The following is a 23,665-nucleotide window of genomic DNA, read 5'->3' as shown; positions in this document are numbered from 1 at the left end:
TAACTGACACAGTGCTTTAAATGCTCTGGCTCTGCACTCAGATTCTGTACCCATCTCTAGCTTTAAGTCCTTGAGCAAATTGCTTAACTAATCCGCAGTTTCCTCATCTATAAATCAGAAAAAATGGTAATAATATTCATCTCATTGGGAGACTTCAGTGAGGTCATGGATGAAAAATAGTTAGCAGAATGGATGGACCATAGTACATGTTCAATAAGATTAGCTATACTGTCATATACTTACCTTCTTCATTGTAATGTAGGCTATTAATCCAAGAGCTAGATGAACTATAGGAGTGATAGGCACAAGTCATTTTAAAAAGATTTTTCCAACATTGTCTTTTTAAGTAATCGGAAGCAGTCCCAGGAATCTGTGCCACTACTTAAAGCTGCAAGCATGGCTGCAAATTGTCACCCAGTACTTCTGATTCAACTGATGTCACAGTGAAAATGCCCTCCTTATTAGGGTTACCAGGGGCACCCAGGACATTTGGAAATAATACCTGTCAAACGTCGGCTGAGCCAAGAATCTCTTGGGCCTTTGAAGAGGACACATGCACAATGTCAGATCAACTTTTGAGTCCTCACTTTTTGTTGCAGATGGTGTCCAAATGCACAAAACACCGTTGCATCAATATAGGCACTGAAAGAGTGGGAAGGAATCAAAGCTGCTTTGCAGAGCAGGAGCACGATGGGTGTAAAAGTTGTGAGTAGGGCTGAGAAGCCATGACCTCCTCAAAGCTGTTGAATAAACATCTTTATCACCCACTGCATTGCATCACTGTGCCTGGCCCTGAGGGGGCGGTGGAGAGCAAAACAGTTATCCCTGATCTCCAGATGCCTGCCTGCAGTTATCACTAGAGCGGGAGACAGAAGGTCATTTACAAAGGGGAATAAGTCAACTTTTGCTGCAATAATGCTGGGCAGCAAATTATCTAACTCACTACTTTGAAACAAGCTATATAGTATGCACAGGGGGAAACAAAGAAGCATGGAGCCCAGGGTTTCTCAAACATTTTTTTCATTAATACCCACCTAGAGACACTTCTTAGTCACTGCCCCTCAAATGAAACGTTCATATTACAGATACATTGTATGTCTATATATGTATTTATATGAGTATCAATGCTTTTTTAGAGCATTTCTGTTCTTTTGTAAAATATTTTTAATGAACTGTAGTTGATTTAAAATGTTCTGTTATTTTCCGCTGTACAGCAAAGTGATTCAGGTTATATATACATACATTTTAAAATATTCTTTTCCATTATGATTTATCATAGGATAGTTAATATAGTTCTCTGTGCTATATATGGTAGGATCTTGTTGTTTATCCATGCTATACATCTTACTTCTGCTAACCCAACCTCCCAGTCCATCCCTCCCCCAACCCCCTCCCCTTTGGCAACTACAAGTTTGTTCTCTATGTCTGTATTTATGCATAAAAAGGAGTAAGACTTTTTTGATTTTCTAGGAGCTAATTTTCATCCCATTGTGGGCAATATCCTCCCATTAAGAATGTAGGATCTGGAGTTCCCTTGTGCCTCAGTGGGTTAAGGATCCAGTGTTGTCACTGCTGTAGTGCATGTTTGATCTCTGGCCTGGGACTTCCATAAGATGTGGGGGTGGTCATAAAAAAGTGAGAGAGAGAGAGAGAGAGAGGGAAACTGCTGGGTTGCACCTTGAAGGGAACAGAAGGTTCTCAAACAAAGAAGATGGAAGAGCATCCCAGCCAATGGAAAAAGCAGTGGTACAAACAGGTGAAAGAAACATCTGTATTTCAGAAATTGCCAGAGTGGTTGGAACTTGGGGATTGTCTGGGTATGGCATGAGGTAAAGCTGGTAAAGGGCGCTTGTTAGGGTTCAGAACGATGGGGAGCACCTCACCATAAAATTGACATTTCAGTTCTGCTGGACCTTTCTTGCCTGCTTACACTCTGGTCATGGAAAAGACTTTGTTTCCAAGGACAACTGAACCAGACTTTAGCTTTTAAAATTGCTCCCACAGTTGAAGTGGAGGGAGGGTCCTTGCAGCCTGGAGGCTTGACTGGGGCTTGAAACCTGCTGTTCTCCTCAATGGCTCAGCTGGGAAATCAAGGGAAATGAATCATTGAAAACATCTGTGTGGGTTGACTGTGCTTTTTTGGCAGTTGGCCATTGTTTTGTCAGTAAAAGTAGCAAGAGAAATGAACCTGTATTGAATATTATTCACGCATTTGGCTCAACCTATGGTGAATTTCTTTAGAGCCGATTTAAATAATCTTCCCAAATTTCACATTAACAAGAAAGCCTTTGGTACATATTTGGGATTCTAGTTTTGAGTTATTACTAATAAAACTATGTATTCTCTAATTAGAATTATAAATGGAATAAGGCAGACACTACAATGATATATATGATCCTTACCTTCTTGAAATTTATGGTTTAGCAGGAAAATCAGACAATTAAACAACAAATCCAGTAAAAGTTAATAAATATTGTGATAGACCAAATATAGATTTCCTTAAAAATGCGTAAGAAGAGCAAGTTATCCAACCTAATGGCTAATGTTCTTTTTAAACTGAAGCTCTTATGTGTACATAGTTTAAATGCTCAAGAAAATTTTTTAATACATTTATATATGTAATTGAATATATATATTATTGAAAAAACAGAACAAGACAGCCTTCCCCTTACACCACAGAGTGAGGGATACTGGGATGGCTATAATTTACAGTATTAATGTCCATTTTTCTGTCTTTAACCTTTGCAGCTTTAGCAATTAAAAAAATGGTGCTAGGAAGTAAAGCAAAATTCTCTTTTGCCTAAAGTTTTCTAAACCAAAGATATGGTCACTATGGAGTGACAAACATCAGCTTCCCTAGGGGGGAAGTAACACAGTAAATTTGAAACCAGGCCAGGTGAAAAAACTTCTGGACATTAAATCTCCAGATTTTAGGCTAATCTGGGACTTAGTAAAAACAACCATGTTACAAAATATTGAAATAATTCGATGACCGACACATAATTACTTTGTGTCAGTTTCCACTGGGCTATTTTTAACCCCTGTGAGCAGAAAAATAATCTCTCCACTGAGTATCTGCAGAATTGAATTCTAAAACCTGTCTTTAGGTTTGGTTCCTATAATCTAACACGGATTAGATTTGTCACATGCTCTGAATTGTCTATATTTCTGTAACATGTGCAGAAACAGGAAGCCCAGGACTGCCAAATATAGGCCGAGGGGCAGATATAATGTCACTGTGCTCAGACGTGGTATTTGTACTTCTGGGTCTCATTAGGGGCATTCTAATTAATTAAATTAACAGATGTAAGTGCTGATTTCTTTGTATAGTTAAGGCCATGTTTGGGGAGCATGGTACCATCTCAGTGAAAATGATCCATTAGCCTCCTTTTAAACAGAGATAAATAATCGAAATAAAATTAAACAAGAAGAACTGAGCCTTGGTATGATTCAGCACTAAAGCCAAGCCCAACCTAGTTGGTGACACAGGAGTTTCCCTGTTGGAGGCCCCGTCTGGGTGGGTACCCCGGCTTTCTCTCATGGCACCCTTTTGGAGACACCCACTGGCATTGCTCTGTTATCAGCACTGGAGCCAACTTCCCTTTCTTTACTGCTGATTTTTACCAGTGGGAATCGTCCTCCAGGTCAGGCTCAAGTGGGCAATTTATTCTCCGATGGCCTTTCTGAGACATTGAATACACCAAAGATATTTTAAAAAGAGAATCACAGAATCATGGGCACAGGAGGAGCTAGAAGAGACAGGCTGGATCCATACCTAGTTCCTTTTCTTAGAAAAGATGAGGCCACCTAGGGAGGACATTTTTAAATCAAGAGTAACATCAATATCTATTGACATCTGAAATTAAAAGATCTGCTCTGTCTACAATCACATATATTTCATGTGAAATTTTCCATTTGGCTTGTTTTTGCCAATAACAGGTGGATTTATGAAGAAACTAGTGAAGATTAAACTTGAATACTTTCTAAGTAAAGAAATTAACACAAGATTGTAAATCAACTATATGTCAATAATTTTTTTTAAAAGGATTTTTCAAAACCATGGGAAAGGCTTTGGAGAAGTCACATACTCAGAGTCGTGTTTTCGTGACATGGCTCTGAGAATGTTCTCTTTTCCCTAAAGATAGACCACTATCTCTTTCCTTCATCATACTGTCTCTTATACCAAGTGGCCACAGACATTCTGGGGTCCCAGTGAAAAGGAAGTTGAGTTGTTTACATAACTTGTTGACATAGTTGTGTGTTCATTGATAGTTGTCTCATTGTAAGAATAGCTTCTAGAAACACTCCTAGTTTAACTTGCCGACTCGTCCAGAGCTGGGGCACATAATTGGCCATTCAAAACCATTCAAATGGTTTAGTCAAATATCATCAGACCACAGGTATGGACATGTAGAAGACCATCTGCTGTGAGGTCTGCTGGATTCCCTGATTGCCAGCAGTGCTGAGCAGCAGCCTCTGATAAGGGCAGAATTGTACAAAGATGGGAACTGAGAGGTTGATATTTAATCAAAGGCCCAGATGGATGTGCAGGGGTTTTCAATCCCGATTGCTTATATTAGCAAGAAACAGGAAATAAACGAAATACCTATTAAAAAGAATTAAAGTACAATGTGATATTTCTACCACATATAAATATATACCACATTTATACGTGGTAGAAATAAATGTGTTTATATGGAAAGATGCCTATTGATATATTAGATGAAAAATTAAAATTAACAGGAGTTATATGACATGATCCGATCTTCATAGTAAAAAAAAATGAGATATGAATACAAGCAGATATATTTCCTTTCTTTCTTCCTCTCTTTCTCTCTGCCCCTCCCCTTTGTGTGTACACCTGGGCACACACCTGCACACACCTCTACATTCATCTGTAGAGATATGCTAAAATATTTATAGCATTTACATTTGGGTGGTAGGATTATGGGTGATTTTAATTATCTTCCTTATGCCTTTGCTTATTTTAAAACTTTTATGTAATAAACTAATATTTAAATCATAAACAATGAAATAATAAAAGCAGTCAATTGCTCTGACTTTTTTAAGTGTTGAAACTCGAGATATTTAGAATTTTCTGGATCAAGACTTGCACCTCTAACAGAGAGTACATGATTCTCCCTCTTTGCCAGAGGGTGTAGCCACTTACGGAATCTCCTGGCAGTCTAGCTATTGAAGCCATTCAATACTGGCTATATGCTAATTATCTCTTAGCTTGATATCTTCCTGAATAATTTGAAACACTCATGCATGGCTCATTCCTTGAATAGGCCTAACAAATATTTATTAAACACCAAGCATAAATTTTAGTTATTATTAATAATGACATACTATACATTAAGAGTATATTTGAATTATCATTTTATTACTATGTATTAAACACCAAGCATGCATTAAACCCTCTGTGCTGGGGAGTAGAGTTACAAAGGGTGAAAGGGGAAGAAGAGGAGGGAGAAGAAGAAAGAGAAGAAAAGGAAGAAGAAGAGGAAGAGGAAGGAGGAAAAGAAGAGGAGGAGGAAGAAGAGGGAGAAGAGGAAGAAGGAGAAGGAGAGGAGAAGGAAGAGAAAGAAGAGGAAAAGAAAGAAGAAGAAGAGGAGGAGGGAAGAGAAGAGGAGGAGGAAGACACAGAAGATGAAGAAGAATGGGGGGAGGAGGAAGAAGAGGTTAGGGTCGGAGTAGGAAGAGGAAGAGAAAGAAGAAGAGGAAGGAGGGGAAAAGGAAGAGGAAGAAAAGGAAGAGGAAGAAGAAAGGGAAGGGGAAGGGGAAGAAGAGGGAAGGGGAAGAGGGGTGATAGAGAAACATGGTCCTTTCTTCCACAAGAAGCTAAAAAGTCATCCTCCATTTGGAAGGTGATTAAACTCCAGCACAGAGAGTTTGTATGACTTGCCACTGAGTTACTGGGCATTGACTGGATCATTCTTCCCAATCTTAAGCTAGGGCATTATTCCATATGCACTTAACACAAATACAACCCAAATAAAAACTCCAGTAGTAAATCTTCTCCTATCGTAAATTGGAACAAAATTAAGAAAATGCTAAGACAAAGAATTCTTATGCAGAAACTACCTTGTAAGATAACTACTGGTAATATGGCGACATGCCTGAAATATTCTGTACTTTTCTATGGACAATAGTCCTTTGTAAAAAATGATATGAATGATACAATAAGGTGCACACTAATTCACTCTGTTTCCATTAATATAAGACTTTTTTTTAAAATCATAGATAATCCACTTGATTTTAAAAGCTTAATGAATTATTAACAGTTTAATTAGCAATGATACTTAATAATCATAATGGGATTTTATACTTAAGCTGTTAAATGTGTAATTTCAATACCCATATTTTTACAAGATGAGGCAGATAAGTACCTCTAAGCAATACAGTATCTTCATTATAATTGGCATCATATTGGCATATATGTTTCTCTCTACATTCTTGATGTTGACAGGGTCATGGCATATTTACTCTTTATGTGAACTAACTGAAGTTGTAGTGAGGAAGCTAGGATAGTTTAAAAAATTTAAGCAGACCAGTGTCTTCTTCTCTCTTCCTCTTCCCATCTAGTATTTTTCCTGTCCTGTTGATTGACACATGAGTTTGCCTCACATCAAATAGTAAAAGCCAAAGGCAGATGCAAGCTGATTCAAGAAAAATGCAGCCTTGACTATATAGGGGTATATAAGATACATACTAATTTTATTTTATTTTATTTTTATTTTTATTTATTCATTTATTTTTTTAGCCTCACTCATGGCTTGCAGAAGTTCCCAGGTCAGGGATTGAACCTATGCCACAGTAGCAATCTGAGCCATAGCAGTGACAACCCCAGATCCTTAACCCACTGAGCCACCAGGGAATTCCTAATACATATGTATTTTATATGGGATCAATACATAGTATGATTTTTTTATGAGAAGTTTCTTATAAAGGAAGATTCAGCAGGATGTTCTGAGATGTCTGGTAAGCAGCGCGCGTGCGCGCACACACACACACACACACACACACACACACACACACACACACACACACACACACACATATATATGTCAGATTTCCGTTGTGGGTCACTTAGACCTTAAATGATAGGTGCACCTGCCTTCACCCCCTCCCATTCCCTCGGCTGTGGAGATGCAGAGTCCTGATTGCATTGCTGCTGAGGGCCCCTGGGGCGGAGCTTATGTTCTTAGGGCAACTACAGCCTCCAGGTCCTAGGACCTCACCTGGTCTCTGCCCCACTTTATGTCCATCTTCACTCAAATCCCGGAATCAAATTCATATTATTTCCATCTCAAAAAAATAACACACATCAAATTACTCATGAAAAGAGTAGACTTTCTGAAATTAGGAATGAAGAAAGTGCAGAACAGAGATTAAGAATTTGAAAAAACAGCTTTTTAAACAAGCAGGCATTGCCCCTCCATGGTGGAATTCTACCAGCCATACCCAGATCCGATAGATCTGTCTTCATCCCCTTGGTTCCTCTCTTTCTTTCTGATCCTCTTGGTTTTGCTCCTTAGCCCTGCCCTCTGAGTTGCTAAGGAGTTCACATTTCACCTGCTGTTACCCAGCCCCATCCCTCCTCCACGGTCTTGGTATCTGGCCACATTCACACCCACAGCCAGTCTCCTGTTTCATTCAGGTTATCAAAGCATTTCCCAGATGATTATTCTCTCCCCCAAAGACTTCTGTCATGCACTAATAAGAACTATTTATTTCTGTGTTTTTTTTTTTGCATTTTTATTCTACATATGTAAGAGTGAACTATTTTGACAATTAAAGGAATATGGATCTGAGGCTGGAAAATAGTGATGATGTCACAAATAACATCTTTGAAAATGAAAATTAAGGAGTTCTCACCATGGCACAGTAGGTTAAGAATCCAAGGATCCATCTCAGGTTGCTGGAGAGGTGTGGGTTTGATCCTGGCCTGGCACAGTGGGTTAAAGGATCCTGCGTTGCTGTAGCTGCAGCTCAGGTTTAGTCCCTGGCCCAGCAACTTCTTCCATATGCTGTGGATGAGGCCATTAAAAAGAAAGAAAGAAAGAAAAGAAAAGAAACAAAAATTAAGTTTGCTTTTGTCCTCTCTGTTTCAGATGGCCAGTGTCACAGAGCCAGGCTGGTTTCCTCTAATCCAGGAGGATAGCTACTTCTGGTTTTAGAAAGTTCTTAGTGGCAGTCTTCTCAGCTGCTGAATATGCAGTTCTGATGGGTCTTATGTGGCATTGCCTTTGCAAGTACCCACCCTAATGCTATGGCTTGATGAAAATATGGCATTATGTTCCGAGTTCCAGCTGCCTAATCATTCAGGTTTTGTCACCTTGCCAGGTACATTTTGCCCACTGTCCCCTCCATGGGAGCCACTCAAGGATGCAGCCTTGAGGGGGTAATGTGCTGTTGGGACCATCTGGATGGTTTATGTGACTGAACCTCCCTTAAGGCCTCTGTATGAATGTTTAAGATTCTGTCTAGTGCGGGGAGACACCCTGGACTTGTGGTGCCCAAGACCAGGCTGGTATGTGGGTTCCCTGGCTGGTGATACACACAATTTCCTTATCCGGAGGGCTCTGCTACTTTCTCTGCTTTCTTTTTTGCCCTCCACGCATGGGGCCAGCTTTGTAAATCAACACATGCAAACTGATCAGAGCTGCTACAAGGAGGTTTCGAAACTTTTTTTTCCTTTTTTTTTTTTTTTTTTTTTTAGGGCTGCACTGGTGGCATATGGAAGTTCCCAGGCTAGGGGTCAAATTGGAGATACAGCTGCTGGCCTACACCACAGCCACAGCAGCACTGTATCCTTAACCCACTGATTGAGGCCAGGGATTGAACCCACATCCTCATGGACGCTAGTTGGTTTTGTTAACTGCCAAACCACAATGGGAACTCCCGAGGTTTTGAATCTTTATTGCTAGAAGTGGCAACTAGGCATCTAGTGATACTGACTCATGGTGGTGTGACCATTTGGAGTCAGGAGATGGAAGACTTAAAGATGAAGGCTGTAAGAAAGTTTTCCATGGGGACGAGAAAACTGATTGTATTCCATGAGCGAGGATGAACAGACTGACCTCATGCACCCACCTTAGCAGAGGCTCTCAGGGCTGCAGCCATGTCCCTCAGGCAGTTCAGTCTGCTCCCACCATCAGCCACCAGCCAGTCTCTACACCTTTTTTCCTCAAAAGCACAGAAGAGGGCTCTGTCTGGAAGCCTGAGTAGCAGGCCTGAAATACCAGGAAATTAACAATGCCTGGATAACAATCAACTAGTAATTCTGAATAAAGGGACACACAGGCACCCTCACCCTCACTAGTCAGATAGGCTCATTCTAAGGTACATGTTCTCTACTCCTTAGTATTTCCCCATGGAATCGAACTCCACCTGCCCACGGGATGGGTGGCTCAGTCCCCACCCCTTCCCTCTCTCTGCCCCTTCACCTGCTGTCATTCCCTACAACTTCCAGGTAACTACTTGCACTGAATCCTTGTCTCACTTCTTTCTGCTTCTGAGGAACCAAACTCTGGCACCTATTACCAGACTTAGCAAATTTTCATCTCTATGAATACAATACTCTTTTTTAAAAAACAGGTGAACATTGAAATTAAGATTCTTTATGGTCTTAGCTGTTAAGATTGATTTGTCATTAGTCCGCAATACTTGAGGTCATCTCCAGACAGTTATGAAGACGTGAAGTGGAAATTCGCTGCTCATGTCATTTTTTGGTTGTTGTTGCATTATTTGTGTTTAGCGCTTGGGTTGGTCTGTAATATTGCTGAGAAACCTCAGTGTTTAAAAATACACATTTTGGGTTATTTATATCAGTGTCTGAATTTACAACTTTGGCAACTGACGTGTGTTTATTTTTAAAGGCAGATGTCTATTTTAGGATGAAAACTTTTACTGACACATCCATGTTGTGTAGCACATGACCATTAGCAGGTAACCACGGTATGATCTCGTATTATTACTTCTTCCTTCCATTGAAAAGATACCTATGTTTTAATCATTTCCCCCCACAAACAATTCAGACAGTTGCTTCAGATAAAAATAATGTACAGTAATAAAATAATAGTGAATTTTCAAATGGAAAAGCTGTCAATTCTATGGTACTCATAATTAATGTCAAAATTGAGGAAATGCATGGATAAATTATGCTAAAAAAAGCACCTATAAAGTTGCCTTTAAAAGAATCCAGAAAGCATAAAGAAAAAAAAATCAGCCATAATCCTAATGTTCAACTGCAAGTACTATTAATATTTTAAAACATCCCTTTCCTGTATTTATACTCATATATATTGGTATAAATAAGATCTTATAATAGATATCACTTTATAAACTACTATTTTTACATTGGAATGCTTCATGGATATTTTTTCCATGTTACCTTCTTTTATTCAAAGTGCCAGTATCTATGGAATTCCTACCGTGGCTCGCAGAAACGAATCTGACTAGCATCCTTGAGGTCGTGGGTTCCAAACCCGGCCTTGCTCAGTAGATTAAGGATCCGGCATTGCTGTGAGCTGTAGTGTAGGTTGCATATGCAGCTGGAATCCCATGTTGCTGTGGCTGTGGTGTAGGCTGGTGGCTACAGCTCCAATAGGACCCATAGCCTGGGAACCTCCATGTGCTTCAGGTGGGGCCCTAAAAAGACCAAAATAAATAAATAAACAAAGTGCCAGCATCTTTCTTGATTAGAGCAGATGCTGTGCAGAAGTTGGGCAGATGATCAGTATATAATACTGATTGAAAATACTTCCTGCTTTAAAATAGCATCTTCTGCCAACAGTATCTGAAATGCCTGGTATGGTATTAATTATTTTTAGGTGCTAACTTTTTGGAGGATAATATTCACAGATGTTTATGCAAATAGTACCCTCAAAGGTGTCTTAAGTTAATTTTCTAATGCATCTCCTCTGGTGAACAAAGCAAAGAGGTAAAACAAACTCATTCTGAATTTGAGGTTTGTCTTAGGCAAGCTCAGGCAGGTTCCCCAAAGTGGAGGACCTAGGACAGTTAGGGAGCATGAAAAATACAAAAGTGAGACTGTTCTTCTAACTTACTGTGCAAACCTGGGCAAGTTTCTTAGGTTCTCAGTGCATTAATTTCATCCACTGCACCTAGAAGTAGTTATATTTTCTTCATGATCATTTTGCTTGACAAGATTTTATAGGTGACCCATCTTTGAATTCTGGCAAACTGCAGTGGGCATGAGGGGTTTCTCTCTGCCCACACAGCCCATCTCTTCCTTTTGAGGAAACCACACCTTTCCCATGGTCCACCATGCAGTGTGTGGGGCTGTCCCACTTCTGGTCCCAGGACTGGGCATTAGAATCCCAAATCACTTTGATCACAATGATTGGTTCAGGGTTGACATGTGACTCAAGGCAGCCAATGAGAACCATACTTGGAGAAAAAGTCTCTCTCCATTCAGGCTGCAAACTTGTAGAATGTAGGTCTGGAGTTGCTGAATGGCTCTCTGCTGTCACTTGGGGTGGGGGGAGTCCATGCAGTATTGAGTAAATAAGAAGGTAAAAACATAGGAGAGTAAAGCTTGTGGTTTCAGACTTTTCCTGTCTGTAGTTTTTTGTTTTTTTTTTTTTCTTTTTTGTCTTTTTACCATTTCTTGGGCTGCTCCCGTGGCATATGGATGTTCCCAGCTAGGGGTCTAGTCGGAGCTGTAGCCACCGGCCTATGCCAGAGCCACAGCAATGCCAGATCTGCAACCTACACCACAGCTCACGGCAACGCCACATCCTTAACCCACTGGGCAAGGCCAGGGATTGAACTGCAACCTCATGATTCCTAGTTGGGTTAGTTAACCACTGAGCCACGACAGGAACTCCTGTTTTCTTCTTGAAGCTTTTCAACAGAAAAGATCTAGGGGATCCAAGAGCAACAGTGGCTCATGAACCACACAATGGCCCTTAGTCAAGGAGGAAGGCTGACAGTAGGGTCAGGACCCTGGCATGAAGTTTTCATCCTCAGTGATCATTTCCATGTTTCCAGCCCCTCACGGAAGCAGAGACAAACCACTGTGGGCTTGGGTAAGGAGGATGTCAGTGCATTTGGAAACTGGCTGTTAGAAGTCTTGTTCTGCCTTCTGGTTATCACAGAAACCTCCTGGATTCTGTGTGAGCCTGAGAGGAGGGGACAGCTCTCTAGTGACTGCATTTACATTTCCTACCAACCTAAGTCAGGAAAGGCTTGGCGTTCAGCTTCATTTAAAATGTAAAAACTATACAAATGCAGAAATGTGATATTTCCTGCACACCTGAATTATTCAATGGAGACCATGCTGACTATAGACCATGCCAGCCCTTTGCTCTTTTCCCTCCATTGTTTGGTCACCTGCGCAGGGCCTAACACATTGTTCTGCATAAAGCAGGCATCGGTGCAGGTTGCGGGGTTTTGTTCAGGAAATGAGAAGACCTTTGCTAAAGGTAGGAACCAACTGCTGAGAGAGTAGGGCCATGGGAGTGGCAAAACCAGGGTTTCTGCTTCATAGGGAAAGAGGTGGCACTGAATCTGTTTCTTAAAGCATTTGTAGGGCTCAGCTCAAGCAAGGGTGGTAAACGCTCACAAAGTCCTGGGGAATGTAGAGCAGCTGTGTAACCAAGTGTAAATGGAGCTTGGAAAGCATGAAGGGGCATCAGAGGGAAATGCCTCATGACTATTGATTCTACCGCATGTGGGCCATCGCACACCACACTCAACAGTCTACCCTGCCTTGTAGTTATTTAAAATCTGAGAAAGCAAGAGATGTAGCAATGTGAAATCCAATCCCTTGAGTGCTTCACCACCCCTGCAGGAGGAAGTCTTTGCATTCATCAAAGTAGGTAGTTTTTTTGTGCTGACACCTTAAGCTCCAACTGAGAACTAAAGTCTTATTTTTGATACAAATCAAAAACTTTATTATTTTGATTGTGTCAGTGGACAATTACTTTCCCCGAGGCTCTGACAAAATATTAACATTTGTACCCACTCAAAAATGTGTAAGAGCTTTGTGGGGATGTGCTTGACATAATAGGCTGCACAAATTTAAAGGGTACCACTTTGACAGGTTTAGACAAATGTACACACCAATGAAACCATCCACACAATCAAGATAAAGTCGAAGTTTCTTTGCCTCCCATCTTTGTAGTCCTTCTCTTCTGGTTCTTCTTGTACCTTCCCTTCCCCAGGGAACCAGTGGTTATCTATAGTAACCACTTCTGCTACTATAGATTAGTTGCATTTCCTAACGTACCCGGTTCATATTTTCACCCTGTGTAGTTAGAAGGTCATTCCTTTGTTTTGATTAGTTCTGTCTATAGTATAGATATACCATAATTTGTTTATCCATTCACGTATTGATGGATAGTTGGGTAGTTTCCATTTTGGGGCTTTTACATATTAAGCTATTATGAACATATTTGTATGCAAGGGTAGGCTTTTTTTTTTTTTTTTTTTTTTTTTTTTTTTTGTCTTTTTGCCTTTTCTAGGGCCACACTGCGGCATATGGAGGTTCCCAGGCTAGGGGTCGAATCAGAGCTATAGCCGCCGGCCAACCCCACAGCTACAGCATCCGAGCTGCATCTGCAACCTACACCACAGCTCATGGCAACACCGGATCCTTAACCCACTGAGCAAGGCCAGGGATTGAACCCGCAACCTCATGGTTCCTAGTCGGATTTGTTAACCACTGCGCCGCGACAGGAACTCCAAGGGTAGGCTTTCATTCTTCATGAATAAATACCTAGAAGTGGAGTGGTTGGGTTATATGGTAGGTGTATGTTTTCCTTTTCACATACCTTTTCATGTACCATTTTACATTCCTCCCTATAGTGTGCGAAAGTTCCAGTTGCTCAGCATCCACAGGGACATTTGTTGTGATCCATATTTAAATTTAGGCATTTTGATCCCTAGCCCAGGAATTTCTGCCTGCCATGGGCATGTCCAAAAAATTTTTTTAAAGACATTTTAATAGATATGTAGTGTCACATGTGGTATTATTTGCATTTCCCTAATGGGCAATGGTCTTGAGCATATTTTTATCTTTTTGTCTATGATTATTTAAGTGAAATAACTACTCAAATCATCCATTTTCTGTTAGGCTATTTGGGTCTTTTAAATGGGTGATTTTTGAAAGATATTTATGTATTCTGGATACAAGTCCACTGTTCAGTATATGATTTATGAATATACTCTCTCAGTATGAAGTTCTTCTTCTATTACTATAATAGTGTCTTTTGAAGAGTAGATTCTTAATTTTAATGAAGTCTAAGAAATCCTTGTCTAACCCCAGGTCGAAAAGTCTTTCTTTCATGTTTTCTTCTGGAAGTTTTATAGTTTTCAGTTTTATATCTTTGCCCATGATCCATTTTGAGTTAATTTCTATATATTTTCATTATCAAAGTTTTTTTTTTTTTGTACATAGATATCCAATTATTTCAGTACCGTTTGTTGGAAACACTGCTTTCTTCTTTTGTCTCTACTGAATTTCCTTTGAAACTTTTATGGAAATTTAAAGGACTTATATATACATAGTTTTATTTCTGAAGTTATTTTCTGTTTCATTAATTTATCTCTCCATGTTGACAGTGGCATGACATTGTATTGGTTACTATATATATATTTATATATATCTTGGAGAGTTAGCTAGTAGGAGTTCACATTTATTTTTCAAGGTTATTATTATAATTTGCTGTTCTAGATCTTAGACATTTTCATATGATTTTTAGAATCAGCCTGTTAATTTCTACAAGAAAATCGTTTTTATATTTTGACTGTGAATGTGTTGAACATATAGATCAATTTGGAGGATTGGCCTGTTAGTGTCTTTTGATCAGTCAGCATGACTAACTGCCTCTCCAGAGATGAACTGATACCGAATACTCAAAACCTTCCACCCTGAATTGTATTGGCAGATTGTCTGACAGGGCTGAAGGCCACCAGGTAAACAGATACTTTTATTAAGCAGAACATTCCAGGGCTTTAGAGATTATCTTCAAGGGGTTAAGGATGGAGGCTAGACCTCTCTTTGACTAGGGGAAATTTTCTTTTTTTTTTGTCTTTTTATGGCTGTACCTGTGGCACATGGACGTTCCCAGGCTAGGGTTCAAATCAGAGCTGTAGCCCCTGGCCTACACCACAACCACAGCAATGCGGGATCTGAGCCACATCTGCAAACTATACCACAGCCCACGGCAATGTCAGATCTTTAACCCACTGAGCAAGGCCAGGGATCAAACCTGCGTCCTCATGGTTGCTAGTTAGATTCATTTCTGCTGAGCCACTCCAGGGAAATTCTTTTCTATGCAGTCGTGATAGATTATACTTTCATGATGCTAAATTTGATTTGCTAGATTGCTGTTAATTTTTGTATATGGTAACAAGTGTTATTAGTCTATATCTTACTTTTCCTGTAATATCTTTGCCTAGTTTGGATATCAGAGTAATATTGCTGTTCTCAATGAGTTGGCAAGAATACAACCCCCTAGTTTTCTGGGAGGAATTTGTGCTTACTTGATATTGTTTTCTCTTTAAATGTTTGAAAGAATTCTCCAGTGAGAATTTCTTTGTGAGATGTTTTTAAAGTGCAAATGCAATTCTTTAATAGCTATAGTATATTCAGGTTATTTTTTTTATTATTATGGGTGCTTGGTAATTTTTACTTGCCTTTTAAGAAATTTGTCCATTTCACCTAAGGTATTGAGTGTACTGGCATAAAGTTGCTCAGGATATTTCTTTCTTATCCTTTTTTAATAGTTGTGGAATCTATATAATAATTTTACCTCTCATTCCTGATGCTTAGAAGTTGTGTTTGCTGTCTTTTTTTCCCTAATCAATTTGTCTAGAATTTTAAAAGTCAGTTTTATTCATGTACTTGGAAAAACTGCTTTTGGTTTCATTGATTTACTCTGCTATTATTTTCTTTTTTCTATTTCAGTGATACATTCTCCACTCTCTATTATTTCTTTTCTTTTCCTTACTTTGAGTTTAATTTGTTTTTATATTCCATTTTCTTAAGGTAGAAAATAGTTCAGTGATTTGAGGTTTTCTTATTTTCAAATATAGGAATTTAGTGCTATTAATTTATTTCTATTACTGCTTTCACCTGCAAATTTTGAAATGCCTTGTTTTTATTTGCATTCAGATCATTTATCTTCTATTTTTTTTTGATTTCTTATTTGACCTATGGGTTATTCAGTATTTTGTTATTTAGTTTCAAAATATTTGAAGAATTTTCAGAGATCTTCTATTATTTATTTCTAATTTAATTCTATTACAGTAAAGATTATACTTTGTATGATTAGAATACTTTTACAATTATTGACTCTTTTTATGAGCCAGAATATGGCCTGTTGTGCTAAATATTTGATGTGCACTTGCAAGAAATGTATACTCTGTGGTTTTTTTTTTGGGGGGGGGGTGTTCCATAAATAGCAAATAGGTCATGATGGTTGAGTTTTATTAACATCTATAATCTTATTGATTTTCTGACTACTTTTCCTATCACCAATTGAGAAACTGTTTTTGAAATTGCCAACTGCATTTGTGGATTTATCTCTCTGTATATAGTTTTGTCAGTTTCCGTTCTGTGTATTTAGAAATAGCTCTGATACTAATCACCTAAACATCTAATGTTTTATGCTCTCTTGATTGATTGAGACCTTTATCATTATGAACTGTTTATCCTTATAATATCCTTTGCTCTGAAATCTTCATCAGTATTAACATAGTTAACTCCCGGTTTCTTTTGATTAGTGTTAGCGTGGTCTATTTTCCATCATTTTTTCGTAGAATTACTGTGTCTTTTTATTTCAAGTGAGGTTCATATGGCAGCCTATAGTCAGATATTACTTTTTATTCATTCTGACAATTTCTATCTTTGAGATATATAGACCTTTTGTATTTAGTATGATTATTGATGTGAATGTATTAAAATCTATCATCTTGTTATTCTCTTTCTCTTGGTCCAACCTATTCTTTGTTAATTTTAAAAAAATTTTCTGACTTCTTTTGGATTAATTATGACTCTATTTCATCTCTCACTTTTTGGTTTTAGCTTATCTTTTTAGAGTATTTGCTTTATAGTTGATAATATCCAGCCTTAGCTTATTACAGTCTTTTTTTTTTTTTTTCTTTCTAATGACTGCACCTGTGGCATATGGACATTCCCAGGCCAGTGATCAAATCCTCTGCCATAGCTGCAGCAATGCCGGATCCTTAACCCACTGTGCTATGGGGGGAAGTCCCTATCAGGGTCCATCTTTATGCAATATTATACCACTTCTCCTTTTGTACCAGAACCTGTTATACATATTTCTCCTCTTCTGGATTTTGTATTATTGTTGTCAGACATTTTACTCTTATGAATATTATAAACCCTGCAATACATTATTATTTTGCTTTCAACAATTTTATGGGAATTAAATAATTTTATGAGAATTAAATAACAAAAATTTATCTGTATTTATTTACATAATCAACATTTATGGTCCTCTGTATTCTTTTATGTAGTCTAGTTTTCTGTCTGATGTCACTTTTCTTCTACTTAAAGGACTTCTTGTAGAATTTTTTATAGTTCAGGTCTGCTATAAATAAATTCTTTCAGCTTCGATATGTTAAAAAAAAGACTATTTCGCTTTCATTTTTGAAAAGTATTTTTTGGTGGATAAGAGTTCAAGGTTGACCTTTTTTTATTTCAGTACTTTAAAAATGTTATTGAAATAAAGCTGTCTTCTATCTCATATTGTCTTCAGCAATGAATTGTTGCCATCCTTATCTTTTGCTCCCTATACATAGTGATTCTTTATTCTATGTCGACCTCTGATTTTTTTCTCTTTAGCTTGGTTTTAAGCAAATAAATTATAATATGCCTTGCTGAAGTTTTCTTCAGACTTCTTTTCCTTCAGGTTTAGTGAGCTTCTTGGATCTGTGGATTTACAATTTTTATGAAAGTTAGAAAAATTTTCAGTTTTTATGTCTTCAAATATTTTTTCTGTGCCTCTCTCCCACTGTGAAATCCAATTACATGTATGTTAGGCCATTGAAGTTTCCCACAGCTCACTGATACCCTATTCATTCTTTTTTCAGTATTTTTTTAGAGTTTCTGATGAGGGGTTCTTATGTTCACTAATGTTTTCTTTGGTAATTTCTAATCTGCCTTTAATGTAATTTTCACCTTTAAAAGTTTGATTTGAGGGAATTACTGTTGGGGCTCAGCAGTAACAAACCCAACTAATATCCATGAGGCTGTAGGGTTGATGCCTGGCCTTACTCTGTAGGTTAAGGATATGGTGTTGCTTTGAGCTGTGGTGTAGGTTGCATACACAGCTCAGATACTGCTTTGCTGTGACTGTGGTGTATACTGCAGCTGCAGCTCTGATTTGACCCCTAATCTGGGAACTTCACAGGCTGCAGGCACAGCCCTACAAAACAAAACAAAACAGAACAAAACAAAACAAATATTTGATTTGAATCTTTTAGAAAATATGTATTCTTATGTCTCTACTTAACATATTAAGTCTTTCCTTTAGTTATTGAACATATGGATTATAGTTATAATGTCTGTCTTAAGGTTTTTGTTGGTTAACTATCATCTCTGTCATGTGTCAGTTTTTAATTGATTTATTTTCCTCCTCATTATGGTTGTGTTATTCTGTTTCTTTACACACATACGAAGTTTTTACTGGATGCAGAAATTGTGAATTTCACCATTTCAGGTGTTAGATATTTTTGTATTCCTATAAATATTCCAGAACTTGTTCTTGGATGTAGTTAAGTTACTTACAAACAGATTGATTTATGTAGGTCTTGCTTTCAAGCTTTGAAATAAGAGGTAAATATCTTGTCAGTATTCTATCCAATGCCTCCTGAATTATGAACTCTATACTCTGGTTAGGGCTAGTAGGCAGGGAATTCAAAAGTTCAGAGACTTCAGCAAAGCCACCCACAAGTACTCAGTTGCCTATGGGGCCACAGGTTAGTTTCTTGTAGGATGTCTGAAAGCCACAAGCCAACCTGCATGTTGGCTGTATGTTACTGTCCACTTACCATCTATAGCTCCCACTGGAGGATAAGGGCTTCTCATTCCTTCTATTTTTGCATCTCACATAAGTGCCTCTCACTGATGGGCTCTAACCAGACTCATGCTAGCAGCGGGCACCTGGAAAATGGAGTTTCCATTTTTTACACCTACACACAACTGCAGATAGCTCAGAAAAACAGTGATGGTTTTAAGCATCAGCAAAATTATCCACATTAAAGTCAACCCTTTAACAGCCAAATGCAATGGATAAAACCTTCTTTACCATTTTAACAAGGTCAGTGATCTTCCTTTGACATTTGAATCAAGTCTCTCAGCAAATGGGGACCAGTATGAAAGGCAAATAACAGTGAATTTTAGGGCCTTGACGCAGGGCAGACAGACTACCCTCCCTTCTCCATCTAACTCTGTGCCCTCTGTTATCCCTGGAAAAGAATTTAATGTCCTTGGGATTTACCATTTGGAGGTTGCTCATCTATGCCAAAGTTTTATGGTGCACTATTTTATTTTAATAGTCAGACTAAATTGACTATTAAAACACAGTGGCACATTAAGATTATTGCTGCACTGCTATGGGAGAAACAAAGAAAAAGGAAAAACCAAAACATCTTCTGGCAGCTGGCATTAAGTGTACCAACCCAGTAACAGAAGCCATGACAAAGCATAAGTGAAATATCTCTGGTTAAATTAAGGACTAACAGGTAAAAAGAGTGGTCTTATAAAGCACATACTTCAAGAAACTGGTGGCTTCAGTCCCATCAGAAAATTTTCAACTAGATATTCACACTTGGAACTGAAATACCAAGTTTAGAGGGAAGAAATACATCCAAGAAAGATACAAATAAAACAAGCAAATGGATAACGAAAATTTTTTCCTGCTCATTCTATTATTAGATCTGATTTCAGGAAACATTATCAATGATCAGCTTCAGTTCCTGTAGTCCTTCATTCTAATTTGAATATATGCTCTGAAAGTGATGCCTTCTGGTAGGAACAAAGAACCCATCTGCAGAGAAACCCCAAGCTCTTTTATGAATTTCTGAGTTTTGATATCTGAGGATAACGAGGCCTTCTCTCATCTATCCCACAATACAATACCCCCCCGGCCACTGACCAGTACACCTGCACATTGAAATATTACATAGGCACTAAAATGAATGGAGTCGGTCTATATACAGAAGTATTGTTAAGTGGGAAAATTTAAGTTCCAAATAGCAGGTGTAAGAGTCCTTTGCATTTATGTCCATATGATTATGTCTTGGTAAACTATAAAAACACAAGGAATCTATTTGATTGATTTTGAACTATAAAAATAGCAGTTTTGTATGGTTCCACCAAGTAGGTACAAAAATTCTAAAAATAGAATTCAGCAAATAGAATTCATAAATACATAAAATAGTATTTGCTAACTATGTAGATTTTTAACGTGAATGGAAAAATAATTCAATTGCCAGAAATTCATAAAGGAGAAAACCATATGATCAAATCAAAATGTGTAAATAAACTTAATAAAATTTAACAGTCAAGCTTAAGAAAAAGGACAAGAAAAGGTAGGAATAAAATTATATTTTATAAAGACTAGGTAAAAGCAAAAATACAAAAATTGTAAAATTACTTAAATTAAGATCAGGAACCAAGTAGGTATGTTCTTAGTCCCATTAATATTCATTGTTGTCTTAGAAGGTCTAAGAAAAGAAGAATATTAAGTAGCTAGCATTAACATTAAAAAGTTAAATTATATATTTTTGCTGACAATGTGAAAACATATCTAAAACCTTTGGAAGACTACAGTAAAATAAATTAATTAGAAATAATGAGAGATTTTGATAAGTTGGCCTGATATAAAATAAATATTCAAAAACCAACTAACAACAAATATCTAGAAATTAAAATGGGAAAATTTCATCAGAACAGCAACAAAAGCAAAACATTTAGGGATAAATTTAATAAGAATGGAATAGGATGTATTTAATGAAAAATGTAAATTTAAAATATTATTAAAGAACACAGATTCTGAACAAATTAAATGTACTTCAGCTTTTAAAAAAAACGTTATAAACATTATGGCCTCACCCTGCAGCATATGGAAGTTCCCAGGCCAGGGGCTGAATCTGAGCCACAGCTGTGAACACTGGATCCTTCAACCCACTGCACTGGGCTGGGGATCAAACCTGCACTTCCATAGCGACTGAGCCACTGCAGTTGCATTCTTAACCCACTGCACCATGGTGGGAACTCCTAGTTCAGAATTTTTAATGGCAAAACTTATGTAATAAAAATATCAATCTTCCCTAATTTATGGGTAATGATAATATAATGCAATAAGAATTCCAACAGGTTATTGTTAATTTATATTTTAAAAATCTTAAAAACTTTACATAGTTTGAAAGCCTAGGAATAGTGAAAGAAAGAATTTTAAATAATTGTGATAGTAAATTTGCTATGTCAAGTTTGTATCAGAATGTACTGGTTTTAGCTGTGGCTTGAAGGGCTGAACTGAACTGTCTTTCCTCTGGTTCAGTGCTACTTTTATCATCAGAACTTCTGGTATTTTCTGAAAATTTAACCCCTCCAAATTTCCTTTTGTATCTTAAACTGTATTGTGACTACTAGTCTTCTTTCCCTTGAAACTTAAAAATCCATGTAAACATGTTTTGCTATGAATAATAATAATGACAATCATAATAAAATAATAGATACCTCACAATTCCATGCTATCTGCTAGCTGCTACTTCTATCATGGCAAAATTTCCATGTTCAAATTGGAACCTACTTCTGGTTTCCCATACTTCCAAAATATTTTATTTCTTCTCTTTCTAAATTCATTTTATGCCATCATCATCCAACAATCACCCAACTAGAAAGACATCATTGGCTTTTTCTTCTAGCCAACCTACATCTTTTAATCATGAAATCTGGTGGATTTTACCATCCAAATATATATTTAACATATTTCCTGCCCTCCTTCTCAATTTCCACTACCCCATTCCCTCCTAGGCTATGGAAATATCTTCTGAGTAAGAGCTTGTATGGCTAGTTCAACAGCCATTTCCAACTTTTTCTCCTCTGCCCAATGTCTATGACCTACATTGAAAAAATAGCTAGATATACAATTTTCCATTTCTACTTATGATTATAGAGTGGTCTCAGGATAAGAGATGAGCAGAGATCAGCAAGGGGGCTTTTTTCTCTCTGATAAAAGGAAAAAGTCAGCCTCCTGGCCCTTCTACTTCCTGGCCTTGAATATATTCAGAGGCCTAGTACCACAGCAGACAAGACATATCATGACCATGAAATGGCAACCCTATGGACAAAAGCCAACAGAGGATGCAGGATCATTGATCTGCTAAAATAACACCAACTACAGGCTTCCCAAGAAACTATATTTTCAACCCACTGTAATTTAAACTTTCTGATTTAACAGATTAGACTATGATTCCCTCCAGTTTTCCATTGTGGCTTCTTCCATCATGTCATTTATTAATTTATCTTAAAGTTGAGTGCACTAAGAGATTACATTGACTTTCTGAAATCAATTTTTTTCATTTACTAAAAATTAGAAAATAAATATAAGCCTAAAGGAGAATATAGAAAATATCTACAGTCCCACTCATCTGAGATTGATGCTCTTAACCCCTTAGAGGGTATATTCTTCTAAGTAATTTTCTCTTGACTAAACGTGTAACCAGTATGTACATCCTGCTGCACAAATTAGGAGCCTAAATAGTAAAACAGCTCTTTGTTTCTTATTTGTTTATGTATTTATTGTGTGTGTGCGTGCACATGCACTTTTAAATAGATTTCATTGGAGTATAGTTGACTTAAAAGTTCTGTTAGTTTCAGGTGTACCACAAGTAAACCAGTTACATATATACATATATCCATTCCTCTTCAGATTATTTTCCCATATAGGTTATTACACAAGTATTGAATACATTACCTTGTGCTGCACAGTAGTTCCTTGTTACCTATTTTATATCTAGTAGTGTGTATATGTCATTCCAAACCCCCTAATTTACCCCTCTCCCCCCAAACTTTTCATTTTTTAAATAAAGCTGTTTTGTGTTAATGCACTTGAAATGTTATCAGAAGATCTAAGCTACTTCCCTTTATTAATTTTCTATTGCTTCTATAACAAATTACCACAAACGTAGTGGTCTAAAATGATACGAATTTATTATCTTATGGTTCTGAAGGCTGGAAGTCCATAGTGATTCCGTAGGATTTTGTGCCTTCCTTGAAGCTGTAGAAAAGAATGTTTTGTGGCCTTTTTGAGAGGTGAGAGGCTGCCTGCATTCCTTGGCTCTTGGACCAGCATTACCCCAACCTCTGCTCCCATCATCTCATATGGTTTGACCTGACTCTTCCCCTCTCTCTGTCTGTCCTGAGAATCCCTGTGATTACTTTGTAGGCCTACCCAGTTAATCTGGGATAATCTCCACCTCAACATCCTTAACTTAATCACATGTGCAAAGTCTGTTTTGGTAACACTCACAGGTTCCAGAGGTTAGAACAGGAAACTCTTAGAGTTTCACTGTTATGCCTACCACATTCCCCTTGGTGCCTGCCATTCCAAAAATGTGCAACACCCCCTAACCTGGGCTAATTTATGCCTCTAAG

At 37.8% G+C, this 23,665-nt stretch overlaps 1 protein-coding gene across 9 annotated transcripts in view; it reads left to right on the top strand.

Moving 5' to 3' along the window:
• The window catches only part of LOC110256378 (uncharacterized), a 411,636-nt gene that overhangs the window by 175,934 nt on the left and 212,037 nt on the right, over positions 1-23,665 (top strand). For 2 of the 9 annotated variants that reach the window (XM_084987395.1, XM_084987394.1), the window contains one exon: positions 600-705. The exons of the other annotated variants lie outside the window; for them this stretch is intronic. In XM_084987395.1, coding sequence (XP_084843521.1) covers positions 600-705 — 106 coding nt within the window. The remainder of the gene's footprint in view (positions 1-599; positions 706-23,665) is intronic. 9 annotated transcript variants of the gene reach the window in all.

Source organism: Sus scrofa, chromosome 13, assembly GCF_054392235.1.
Source record: "Sus scrofa isolate SSC_HxYL_T2T_F1_AM1 chromosome 13, Sscrofa_HxYL_maternal_Yorkshire_Landrace_v2.0, whole genome shotgun sequence".
NCBI classification, from domain to species: domain Eukaryota; kingdom Metazoa; phylum Chordata; class Mammalia; order Artiodactyla; family Suidae; genus Sus; species Sus scrofa.
Note: the sequence above shows the minus strand (reverse complement) of the source record. Positions and strands in the feature narration are given on the sequence as shown.